The sequence below is a fragment of the Anopheles gambiae genome, chromosome 2 (assembly GCF_943734735.2).
Source record: "Anopheles gambiae chromosome 2, idAnoGambNW_F1_1, whole genome shotgun sequence".
NCBI lineage: Eukaryota > Metazoa > Arthropoda > Insecta > Diptera > Culicidae > Anopheles > Anopheles gambiae.
This window is the reverse complement of record NC_064601.1, coordinates 95758401-95771890: the sequence shown is the minus strand read 5'-3', so window position 1 is coordinate 95771890 and position 13490 is coordinate 95758401. Positions and strand designations below refer to the sequence as shown.

The 13490-nt window shown below is 46.0% G+C and overlaps 1 protein-coding gene across 17 annotated transcripts in view; it reads right to left on the bottom strand.

Moving 5' to 3' along the window:
• Positions 1–1385: 1385 nt before the first annotated feature.
• LOC1276782 (WD repeat-containing protein 47) overlaps positions 1386–13490 on the bottom strand; it is a 65921-nt gene continuing 53816 nt past the window's right edge. For 13 of the 17 annotated variants that reach the window (XM_061647298.1, XM_061647300.1, XM_061647297.1 and 10 more), the window contains 5 exons: positions 6929–7089; positions 6054–6074; positions 4960–5356; positions 4649–4872; positions 1386–4170 (listed from right to left, as the gene is read on the bottom strand). In XM_061647298.1, coding sequence (XP_061503282.1) covers positions 3945–4170; positions 4649–4872; positions 4960–5356; positions 6054–6074; positions 6929–7089 — 1029 coding nt within the window. In that variant the 3' untranslated portion in view covers positions 1386–3944. The remainder of the gene's footprint in view (positions 4171–4648; positions 4873–4959; positions 5357–6053; positions 6075–6928; positions 7090–13490) is intronic. The other 4 variants (XM_061647306.1, XM_061647307.1, XM_061647313.1 and 1 more) reach the window with 1 other exon arrangement.

Sequence of the window (13490 nt, the reverse complement as noted above, 5' to 3'; positions counted from 1 at the left end):
ATGTTAAGTGTTTTTTTGTACATTTTTTTTCTGTGCATGGATGCTTTTATTTACAACCTGTTTGGAGGAGGCTACATTTAGGCGAATGTGAGCTCGAACGTTGCCATGGCAACAGCGTGTGCGCGCACGAGCACGTGGTTCGGCTCGATGCACGTCACCTGAAGCGATACAGCGATTGAATTGTTTTTTGTATGTTTAGCGCGCGATCGCGTTATCTAAATTGTTGATTGAGTCTTTCTTCTTTTTTCTTTCTTCTTCGAGAAAACGTGACAGTTTGTCGATCTCCGTGCTGCTTAGGTGTGATTGATGGGAGACTACAGATTGCCGAACAATCGCTCAAGATCACCTTGCTTAACTGACCTTGAAGCTTTCATCATCATCTGCTCGTCTTTTTTTATCTTTTCTCTAGCCTTATTTTGTGTGATGCAAATAGACCTGCAACGGCTTGGCTCCTGTACGTAGCTGTATGTTCTATTTTGCGCGAAACGTGCTCAGACACAACTAATTTTTCAAAGTGCCTTGGTGTATGCAAGAGCCATAGGCGCGGGGTGTAGCGAATTTTAATTTCGAATCTCAGTCACACTCGTCCAATACGCCATTCTGCATTCATTACATATACTACCAGTAGCACGTGTGTGTGTGTGTGTTGTGGTTAGAACCGACGTGATGCAGATCGCAAAATTATCATACAATGGAGTCCAAAAAAAGCATAAATTAGGAAGAACAAAAATCAATCAATCAACACGCTAATTATGACGAAAGCGCCCAAATCCACAACAACGTGTTAATTGGTGACGTAGCGTCACCGAAAACCAATTCACCACGAAATGCAACAAATTATCATGTCTTTTGTTTGTTAAATCGTCGCCTTCTCTTCGTGCACGCGTCGAAGCGTGCCTGTTTGATGTTCCGTGTTGGGCAGATTGCAGCCATTCGGGCGTAAAAATTGCATCCTCAAGGTTCCGTTCAGGCGGTGGATCGTGTGTATTCAATTGGAGGTAGAGAAAATACAAAAATGGGGTAAAACCATCAATGGAGTACAAGCACGATACAACCAACCAACGGTTTATGCTAGCCAAGCCCTGAATTGAACATTTTATTAGCACTTTTGGATGCAAATTTGCACGGCGTTTCTTATTTGAAATCGCTGCTTCGTCCTACTATTTCGAATTCGATTGCTTGATTAGCAGCACGTTGCTCACCGGTTTCGACCGGTTTGAGGAGGTTTGTGGTGTAAATTGAGACTGCGTGTGGCCACCGAACGCCAATCCCAGAGTTCCCGCCAAAGAGAGTTAGCTGAAACACCATTGCTGATTTGGCACATTGGTCGCTATTGGTATTTCTTTCCTGGAGAAGATAAAAAGTGTGTAGCACGACAAACGCACTTTATAGATGAAATTTTAGTTGTATTTATTTTTCTGTTTTGCCCTCCTCAATATTACATTGCCATATCAGAGTTGTTGTTTTTTCTTTTCTATTCTTTTGCTTTCTGCACCGTTTGCCAATACTCAGTTTCATACATCCTTTTCCGCATCTAAATTAATCTCATATCAGAATATCCGCAACGAATCAACGCACGCGCGCGTGTGTGTCGGGTGTGTGGCAGGGTGGATAAGAAGTTAATTCGTTAGTGTCGTTACATGCAGTAGCGTTTTGATTTAATGTCTGTGTATGTGTATGTGCTTTTCTTTACACTTTCAATAATCATAATAATAATACCGTTTTTTAAAGCCAAAAATACACATTTTGATTCTTGCCGCTTCCCGCTTCTGTTCCGTTTTTCACTGGCCCTTCTTCTTGTGTGAGGCGCAACACATACAAGCGTACTCTGGGGGTGTTACTGTACTGTCGTGCCAGTTAAGCCATTCTCTGCTCATTCAATCTCAAGCGTCTTCTTCTCTTTTCGCGCCTCGCAGATGCATCACTTTCGATTTCGGCCCGCGGTCGCGGCTCTCCCTACAGGCTAATGATTAGTACAAGTTTTTCTCACGTTGTTTAGCAAACGAACGCTAACTGCTCGGTTGAATGTTTACCGCAAACAACACGCGCACGCACTCCCAATTTTCTGACCCTCTATTCTTTCCTCCTCTTTCGGGAGGTATCCTTCATACGCGAACACGAGCCACACATCGTCAGACGAGTTTGTAGCACGCGTGCTTCCACTGCTCCATTGCTCCAACCAGTTTGTATCGCTCCACTTCTTGCAGTTGTGAAAACCTTTATGTGATGATTTTGATTAATGTTTGAACTTCAATGACAATATCTCTTACAGCGTACGATGATAATGATGTGTTGTGCTCCCCCCTTCGCATAATGATTGTGGTGTTAGAGTGTTTGTGTTAGAGCGTTCGCGTAACAAAGTAATATAATATCTAATAACGCATCTTGGAATATCATTCGTGTGTGTGTGTTTAAATTCAGCCTTTGAGATTAATAACGCACAGGGGTTTTGTTCTGTTTTTTTGCATTCGCTTTTGCTCTAGAACGTAGGTAGACTACTTTGGGTGATGAAATGAGACGAAAGGTGAAAGTGAATAATTAAAAATATTTTTGTTTTTGAAAAGGGATGAAAAAGATATAAACAACCGATTGTGTATGATTGATGATGGTGCTAATACTTCTTCACAACAATACGCTTATTTTCTCGATGATGTTTACTTGCAAAAATACTTCAGTACAATCAGTACAGAGACTACACCAGCACAGTGTTTGTGTAGCTATAGAAAAGGAAAGACATATTTAACATATAAAAATACGAACCAATTAAGTAAATAGAAATATAAATAAAAGAAAAGAAGGAAGTAAGTTTAACATAAAACCACCCAAAGCAGCAATCTTTGCCAACAAGAAATGATACAACCTGACTGTGATGCTACGTGGAAGCTTGGAGAGTAATATCACCGTGGAAAAAGCGGGTTCGAATAGGCAAGGAAACCTATTTTTTAAACGAACCGGGCAAGAAGCAAAACTATTCATCCTTCTTCTTCGTTATCCTCCTTATCCTTCCTCTTCATGAGCTTTACTTCTGCCATTTCATCCACTGCGGAGTTTGTGTCTTTTGCTTGTCCCTACAAAATTGCCCTACAATAACGTTAGATTCTTGCCATTTTTGTTTGTTCACTTATAGCTTATACATAAATACAATACCAGCAAGCTGTACTTTCAGCTTTTCCCTCCACTCTGTTTCTGGGGATGGGGAAGGAGGGGGGAGGGGGAGGGTTCGTAAACTTAACACACAACTTGGTGCGGTATGGTGTGCACTGAGACAAATAAGGGCAAAATGGAGAAGGGAGATTAAGGACGATAAGGGTGTCTTAAGGGGAAGGGGGGTAGGTTTGGGCTATTAAATTAGTCTTGGTTGTCACTTGGCTGCCTTGTCTTTTGCTTTTACTTGCACGGTACACTACCACATGGGGTGTTTGTTTTGCAGCACAGTTCCACCTAACTAGTTACTAATATAATACACAAAAAAAAACAATAAACGTACACTGGTGACTTTGCCGCGTGGGTGAAGCGATGATCCTCAATCCAACGAGCGAATAACAAATAAATGAAAAATAGAATAAGAAGGAAAACAGAAAACGTTGCACTAATTCGCGTGCAGTTCGCAGGGGTGTAAGAGTGGGTGTATGTTGTAGCTGTGCAGTGTAATGCACGGAGAGCGTGCACGCCAAGCACGAAATAGAAGTTAAGGTAGCAGCAGTTGCGCAAATCAAAAACAAACACGTTAAGCGTTAAACAAAACAAATTCTCTCTCTACAGATAACATAATAACAATCGGGGTGTCTGGGTGTGTGTCCGTGACGGCAACACACCTCCACGAAACACGATCACGGACTGGTCCGAGGGCTTGGGAGGGCGGCTCTGCGCGCTCACCAATTCAACCCCCCCCCCCCCCCCCCCCCACACCCGTCCCATTTCGTCGGTCACGGTTCATTGGCGATCTAGATCGGTGGCAGCGCCCACAGTGTGGCCGTCTTGTCCGCCGAGGTGGAGAGAAACGAGAAATCGACCGGATGCCAGCGGCCCGATATCACCTTGTCCGTGTGCTGGGCGACGACCACCGACGGTAATGGCATCGTCAGATCACCTTGCAGATCGGTCAGCACGAGCTTGTTGTCGTAACCGGCGGTCAGCAGGTAGTAGGCGGAGGGTGAAAATCGGATTGATCTAAAAAAAAGAAGAAGAAGAAGAAAAAGAAGAATATTAGTGTGAATGATCAGAGTGGTTGCTTTTTTATATATAATGGGGTTGATTGAAGGTCTGCGATCGCAGAAGGTCATGGATAAGTGTACAAATGTAACGCTTTCGTAACGCTTCAGTAACGCGCGAGTGAAACGAACCCGCCCCAAGGTGCTATAAACTCATTTTTAACACAATGATTTACTCAATTCAATGAAACAGATTACTTTTAGACTTGAAATTCATTGTTTTTTTGCTTAAATTAGTGAAATATTGCAATCAAGACACGCTAATTATGGGCTAATTCGTTCCGTTAGCTTTAAACGCCTAAATGTATGCACTCTAAACGCGCAGTAAAGCTTGATACTCGCACAGACAGAATCGACCTACGAATCTGTCTCTAATTCGACTGGCTTGATGCTTTATAGTTAATTTTGCCCGTTTCCCACGCTCTTCCACCACCTACCTAACGTCTGAGGAATGCGGTTTGAAGCACTGGATCGGCCGGTTGCCCCGTATGTCGTACAGTACGCAGGAGCTATCCTCGTGCCCCGACACCAGCAGCCGCCCGGACGGGTCAACGCAAACCGCCGCCACCGGCGACCCTTGCCGGGAGCCCGGTGACGTGGCGGGGGTAACCATGTTGACGCAGCCGCGCGTACGCAGATCCCAAAATCGTACGGTTTTATCCTAAAATAAGAAAAAACAAAAACAAAATAAAGTAAATAATCACTTGCTTTTCTCTCCGGGGTTCTTTTTCACCCATTCCTCACTCACCTGCGAACCGGACACAAACATGACACCGCCCCAGTTGTAAAGCGATAGCACATGCCCACCATGGCCACTGAGCGCCTGGAACGGAGTGGACGTTTCGCAGTCCGTCACGTAGATCTTGCAGTCGCCCGCGCCGCCACTGATCAGCAGGCTGGACTTGTTCGAGCTGTCCTCGAGGAAGCACAGGTCGCGCACCGTACCGTCGTGCATGGTCAGCTCCATCTCCTGGCCCTCGAGCTGCTTCTGGGACTCGTTGAAGCGCATCAGCTTGACGGTTTTGTCGTTCGAGCCGGTCGCAATGAGATCGCCGGCCGGCGACCACGCCATACAGTAGATCGAGCCTTTGTGGTGCTTCGTGCGCTTGAACAGCACCGTCGGCTGGTACGTGCTGTGGTCTTCCCTGAGGTGGAGGAGACGAGATGCAAAACCGGAGTTTGTATTAGGTCAATGTTTCAGTAAAAGTGTAAAAGCGTTTGGCTCGATCGCTTACGGAAAGCGGGGGAGAAAAGTAAAAGCTGTATGTATCTACTTTGTATCGTACAAACCGAAGTCGTTTAACATTGAAACATTAACCATCCTTCAAGCATGCAATTTGAATGTCTACATTGTCCACCCATTAAAGCGGAGGCAATAAATGAGGAAAATCAATCATTTGAACGCAATCGATAAACGTCTACATAATAACAAATCACTACAGCCATTATCGATCGATCGAATGACCGATCGGTTTGAAACATTGTTGCTTCGCACCAGAAGTCATTCAGGCAAAAACCAGCTTTCAATGCGAAGAGGGAGGAGTGTTTATTCCTCGTTTTTCCTACCAAACCTGCCACCTGTCTCTAGACCTGGACACCAAATCCACCGATCTAGCCACACCGATCATCTATTTCATGCAACTAAACATAAAAAATCCATATTTTGTTTCACTGCAGCAAAAAAAAACAGCGCGCTAAACATTAAGAAAGCCACCTGTACGTCTGTATTTCAGTATGTGTGTGTGTGTGTGTGTGTGTGTGTGTGTGTGTGTGTGTAGAGAAAGAAACTAAACGAAAAAAAAATACTAGGAAAAAAGGGAAAACTCATCCATTTCCGCTCACCAGCTAGTTTCACATCTTTTGCTGCGTGTGCACAGGGGAAAAAACAGGCGAAAGAGAAGAGTATGGAGGGCGTCCGCACGAAAACGGTGAGAGGGGGGGAAATAACTTGTTGATTATTGTTTCCATACGAATGTGAAGAGAGCGAGAGGGAGAGAGGGAGCGAAAAGGTGGTTGGATGGGAGTGAAAAAAAACTGGTGCAAAAATGGAAGATGGAACCAGAATAGTACCGTGTCTACGTGAAAAGCGACGGCGACGACGACGACGATATCACACACGCGCAGTAGCCGTTTCCGTGCGTTTTCCGTGCCCCTCATGCGCAATGGAATTTGTGCAATTGGGAGCTTTCAGTGAGTGGGGTTCGAGGGGATGCTGTGGTTGGCGTTTTGGGTGTGCGGTGCGTGCGTGCTCGCGGCCTAAAAGATGCCAAATTCACATGCACATAAGGAGGATGAGGTACCACACACCACCACCTTCATGTGAGATGATCATTTTCACTCTACACTCTTCAGCGGGGCAGGCAGTATCATTCACTAATGGAGTTTGATAACGCTTTTCTTCCACCGAAACGCGTTCGTGGAGTAGTGGAGCAATGATGCAATGTGCGCGCACACACGGACGGATGGGTGACTGAAGATGCATTAACATGCCGACATTTTGAGAGGAGAAAGAAAAAACCGAAATGGAAGATGGATTGATGGAAGTGCAGAGTTTGGGGACGAGTGTGCGTGTGTGTTGGATGTGATGTGATGTGATCCTACTGTACTGCCCTAATGTCGCTAACATGGGTATGGTTGTGTTTAAGATGCTACAAAACAACATACATAAACAAAAATAGGACTGAAATGACAACGGGCATATGAGCAAATTATTTTACCTAATCTCCGACAGCGACGGGTATTCGCAGATCCGGAACGTCTTCGAGTTGGAGCCGACCGCGTAGATGCGCCCGTTCGGATGGAACTCCGCACACCGTACCGCCTGTACATCTTCCAGCGTCGTCACCGCGACAAAGCGGGGTCGATTTTGGTCCGATTGCTGGAAAGGAAAGGAACGAAAACAGAAGAAAAAAGGTTAACCAAAACGTGTGACACAACAAAGTGGTGCTGCAGTGTCCGGTTCGATCAGGATAAGGTTTTGATGCATTTCACTGTAAACAAACATGCATACACACGGTAATCGATAAATGGTACATATGCAATGTGCTGATGTTGACGGCTTCGAGATCATACGACGATGGAACGAGTCTGGGAAAGGCCTGATATTTAACTCACTCGCCAGTGGTGATAGCACCCCCCCGGAGAGCGCGGCTGGTGAAAACGGACGACGTCTTAATGTTATCAGCGCGTAGACATGGATTTAACGATCCTGTGTGCAATTTACTGACCATAACAGCCCGCACGTCCACCTCTTACGTCCAGCTTTTCTGCGGACATTACTGCTGCTGCAGCTTTCACGATGCGAGGTAAATAAGAGAGGATAAAAAGCCGGGCAATAATTATCCACCAATGGGGGGGGGGAGCAATGTTTTGCATCCGTGAGAAGGTCAAGCTACTGCCGGAACTCCGGGGGGCTGGACACGGGCCTGTGAGCGTGTGATCCGGGGTGTCTTGTGCCGAAACAACATAATTTTTGAACCGACACTTTGTCATCTCTCTGTGTGAGAGTCTCATGAAAACTCATAAAACCCCACGAGCAGAGGGGAACGATTTAAAGTACTTTCTTTTCAGAGGGAAGCAAAACTCGCCCAATTGCACCGGGCTTTGGTTTTTGACGATGTGTCCCACCATCACAGCATCATCTCAAGAGAAAGTATTGTCACCAAGGTGACAGCACAGGTTCAGGGGATTGCACCCGCACCCTGAATGGTCGGGTGCGCGAAATCCCCCGTTGGGTGCCTTACTACTCTCCGGAGCATAGGTCCGGTATTGTGGCAGGTGACACAAACCTGGAGGACCTGGGGGTTGTTGGGTGCAAACGAGTTTCACTTTAAATCGATTATTATTTAATGGTTTTGCGACGAAGGTGACCATACCGGTGCCGTAACGATGTGCTGACCGGTGGTCAGGTTTGCGGGAGCGTTCTTCCCTTGCAAGGAAAATCCACTTTCCCTTTGGTGCATCATTTCAGCCGCCTCTCGGGGAGAGAGACACACACACTTGTCTCAGGGATCGATTTGTCCAGTTTAGTTCCTAATGAAGTGTCAAAATCCCTGCAGAAAAGTATTAAATAGCGAAGGAAAGCTTTGAACAATCGTAAAAGCGACGAACCCAAAGAGCTTGAGTCATCTGTCGGAGGTCATTGAGTTCCGCTCCGGACACTCGCGCTCGCCAGACATCACACGCTGATGGTCATCGACATCGTTTTTATCGGTGAAACGCAACACCAGTTGGCGTGCGGTCAATTGATAATGAAGGAAAGAAAACTGTGCCCGCATTTTCATTGCCAAAAACCACACACACACACACACACACATAGTAATACAATTGTGTCTGTACAGTAATGATCGTAATTTGCTCGCAAAAATACGCTGGAGAAAGCGTGCTCCCTCTCCTCTTGGGGAGAGACCGTTTTTTAACACGTTTCTGCTTTCTTCCGCACAGCCAAACGGGTGGAAAAACCACCCGCCACAAAATGAAAACCACCTCCACCAATGTCTTGAATGATTGGCAACCAATTCCGCGTCGGCAGCCGCCTGCCTGTGTGTCGTCTGTCAAACTTGGGTAGTGCTGCCCGGGAGGGCTTGCACCACGCTTCCAAGATGTGGTTTTCTTTCTACGCCACCTTTGCAGTTTTGCAATTAAAAGAGATAACTCGAGCAACCCACCCGTCCGCTGCGCCGGGAGCGGTGGCAATTTTGCAAAGAAAGTGAAATGATTACAGAGCCGCACAACACCACCACCACCAGTGCGACGAACTGATTCGCTAAGGGAAGCAGTGTAGCAAACAGGCACACCGTCCGCCCATTGAAGTTTAAAAGCTGAGCGCTTATTGAGTAATAAAAGTGCATTGGCGCGTCATTGGACTGCGCATGTGGTCAAAGCGATTTGTAAAAGAGCGTGTTGGGTGTGTGCGTGTGTTTGCTGTTTGCTGTGTTGGAAAGTGTGATCAACTTGATCCGGGCGACCAGATCCCAGATCGTCTCGGGACATTTAATGTGCCGAGAGTTTGCGAGCGCGCACAAACCTCGCTGGGGCCGGTTTCGAATCGGATCCGTGCTGGTCATTTACGTGTTCAACACGTTCAATTATCGTATTTTGCAGCGAAGTTTAATCAATCGTAGCGTACAAAAAGCTTAACAGAGCACCGTGATCGTGATGGGGGCGATTGTACCCATCATTATTTCACAGCTCGGTGTTAAAGCTACAATGGAGTCCTCAGAAATGGAGGTTTTGGCTTCAGTTTTGCACTTGCACCCTCCCCTGCCCGTTATAACATAACGATAATCGGTGCAATTGGTAGCTTTAATGTACAAGCGATACTAGTGATTAGTGGCAATAAAGGCGGCAAAAAGTAACTGCCACATTACATGAGCGGGATAAGATTTCGCAGAAGAAGAGGACTTGTGGCAAAATTTCATTGCAAACTTTCTACTAGAGGTTTTTTGGGGAGGTTTGATGCCCTCGTTCGCTTTATTCTTCAGAAGAGAGGTACAGTCTTCTTAGGTTCACGTACTTTAAGCCACCTGGTTAGGACTAAACCATGAAGTAATTCCTTTACTTCAAATATATAGAATACACCTTGGAAAGCCTGGACATGAAAAAGAGTAATGTACTGAAGTTCTGAATATGTTTATATCTTTCTTACATGGTTTTCGAGGATTATTTAGACATGTTCAGCGAGTTGTAGATTCGTTCAGGCATATAATAGACTCTTTCAGCGAGATATAGAATTCTTCGGAAGTAGGCGTTGACATGTTCAGCGATTCTGTAGTGTTGTCATTTGTTTTGTTTACACCCTGTGCCGCAGCATTCAATTTTTCATTCTTAAATACCATAAAAGTAGCAAATAATCATTCCCCAAGCTGTTTCATACATATATTAGTTGAAAAAAGCATATTTGTTCGAAAACCGTTTGTTTACTTCCTGACGAGAATGATGCAAGTTGCAGTCCAAGGGGTACGAAAGTGACAGCTCTACAGTATAACCGAACATGTCAACGCCTACTTCCGAACAATTCTATATCTCGCTGAAATAGTCTATTATATGCCTGAACGTATCTACAACTCGCTGAACATGTCTATATAATCCTCGAAAACTCTGTATCATAGGTTTAACTAGACATAAAAAAAATCTAAAACAAATTAGGATATTAGAGTGATACTGAAAGACCTTGAAAATAATTGAAGAATTTCAGAGGATCTAAACAAATACACTCAAAGAATAGTTAAGCCAATATAGCAACCCTTCCAAAAAATTCGAAACCTCCAACTCTCCCAAGAGTTTAGAATGATGCTCAAACATTCCCTAAACACTAGAATAAGGACTGAATATTACAAAAATTTCCAACATTCTGTAAACTCTTCATCCACACTGGCGGCACATTCCTTATCCCTAACCAGCAGCTTCATCGACCGAAACGCCAATTCACGTCCAATTTGCACTCCCTAATTTCCTTTAACCTTTTACACCCGAATATCTTTAACCCATCACGCTCGCACTTTATTCAGCACGAGCACCTGGCATCACAGCCTCCGCACGAAAATCGCACCTAATTTTCGACACCTTCTGCCGTATAATCATTGCGCGCCATTAAACGGCACGATCCGTCCGATCGTAGAAGCTACCAAATTCCAACCAAGAACTTCACTTCCGGGGTTCATCAATGTTGCAGAAATTGCCCAAAAACACTCCCCCCCCCCCCCCCACCGTGTTCCCAAATGCTAAATGGTTGAACGTTTAATGTCCGTATGCGGAGGAGGGCACCACCTTCACGTGAATGTTGCATAATTTATCAGGGTGAAAAGGCTTAACAACAACCAGGCGTGTGGGCGCCACGATAAAGACTTTTAAGCTCGATGGTTATGATAAGACGAGGCGCCTCCGGAGACCATCCAATTGTGCTTCACAATCATTCTTTTGGACCTCCCCTCCGGGGGTGTGGTGTTGGCAAATGAGGTGGAGGTGGAACGATAATTGCGCCAAATAGTGAACCCGCACCCTATGTACGGGTGGAACTGATTCCGTTGCAATTGAAACGTTTCGTAACCATTTCAACCCGTACCACGCTGGGAGTTTATCGTTCGAATGGGCCAATTTGGTTGCTGTTGTTGTTGTGCGTTGGTTGGATTTCTATCCGGAAGTCCGGAAGTCTTACACAGTTTTGGTTTTGTTTTCCACTTTGGCAGTAGCTTTTGATTGCAATAAAGAGAGCGCGCACGCACGTACCCATGGACAATTAAAAGTGAGCAAATTTTTGCTTTACTCCACAACTCAACTCCGTTTCTCAAATTTTGTTCGCCATCGTTTGCACTCGATCGATTGGTTGTGGCACCGATCATCAATTACATTTTGCCCAGACGCACCATTTTGCTTTGTAGCAATGAAATGAGGGTGTTAGTGGAAGCGCCTGATTGCTCTCAAACTGATCTCCGTGATACGTGAAGGATGATTCGATTGCACAGACAGAGTGTGCCTTTGGACACATATTACCGCGAGACGGACAGCACCATTCCCCATTGCATAATTATCCTTAAACACAAACAACTCCCCACAAACAAGCTCACGGTTTGTTGTTCGCGATCGACTGTTTTTCGACTCCATTTCATTACTTACTAAACGATACAAACGAGAGAAGTCAAAAAAACAGGTGTGAAAATGGACGCCTTTTTCCAGGCCCATTTCCAAGGTGACTTCCACGCGGGAAGAGCAGGTGGTGGTAGTAGTAAATCAAATTGTGCCAGCGCTTGAAGGCGCTGTGTGAATCGAAATTGAATACCATTAGGCAGCAAAACCTAAATGGCTCACACAGAAGTGGGTCACCGACCAACCGGGTCATGTCTCGGCGTTCCCCTTGCGCAATGCGGGAAACCTAAACGCACCCCATCCGATGGGCATTGGGCAACACACGGCCCGGAGGGGGGCGGGGGGGGGGTACTGGGCATTCCGGAGAATACCAATAAGAGAGGAGAGCTTGAGGTCCGGGTTGTTATTATGATCCGTAACCAGCGGTTACCGCTTCACCCTCGATCGATGGTCTTCGCCATTATGCTTTGTCTCCCCTTCCTCTTGGCCGAGGCTGCAAGGGCCGTGTGCAGGGTGAATACACCGCTGCCGGGCTACTGCTGATCACGTACGGGACTGGATACACAGTTACGTTGCAGCAGACAGCAATTTCGTTGCAGCAAAGCGCAGAGTGCAAGGGTCAGTGGATCAATGGAAGAACGCGCGCGCTGCTTCGTAATGATGCTGTGATGCGGTTAAGATCGTTCGTTTTGCTTTCCCGATTAGAAGGCGCGCGAAGGCGGGAAAACGGGACAAGCCGCCATGTGTTTGAGCTGTTGCTAATCAACCCGTTGTGATGATGATGATGATGCAACCTAGTTCGATTCTCCCGAACCTGGCTGGACCGCCTGCAGCATTTGGTGAGAGTAATTCTGACCCTTCCGGTTGGCCGGTCTCGTAGTACAGTCGTCAACTCGTACGACTTAACAACATGCCCGTCATGGGTTCAATCCCCAAACAGACCGTGCCGCCATACGTAGGATTGACTATCCTGCTATGGGGGGGAATCAATTAGTCACTGAAAGCCAAGCCCACAAGTGGGTACAGGCAGGCCTTGACCGACATCGGTTGTTGAGCCAGAGAAGAAGAATTCTGACCCTTCCACAATCAGGCACACACACCACGGAAGATGCCCTCGCGGATTGAAACGTTGCAAATGATAAAAATAAAATTAAAAAACACATTAATCATTTCTCTCTCTCACTCAGTCGGTGGGATTTCAGGTGAGGCACTATCATTAACGCAAACTGTACGTTTGGCGCGGAGTAGTTTAAAGGGAGTGAGATGTGTTCGCGGCACGGTGAGAAAGATAAGCGGAAAGATCCCCACCATGCGTAGCGATTGTGGCCGTGTGATTGTGCAGTGCCCTGTGCAGTGGGGTGATGGTAACTACATTGCTGTAGCAGAAGCTTGAAAACAAGAGGAGCCAATCCGTCGCGCACGGTTTAAAACCAGCGAACCAGGAGCGCGTGTGGTTTAGTGGCCGGTGGCCGGTCGGTGAGAAAAGCAGGTCACAGGTACACGACACGCGGTACACTGTGAGGGGAAAAGTTGGTCATATTTGGTTGAATTGATCAAATTAAGTTTAAGGTTGTTAAAAACAAAGAGGTTAAGACAGAGAAAGAGAGGAAAACGGGGAAAACACAATAGTTTTGTGTTTATTTAACCTTCCCCGAAACGGTTGATTCAAAGGGAGGAGGAGAAAGGGGCTCTAAT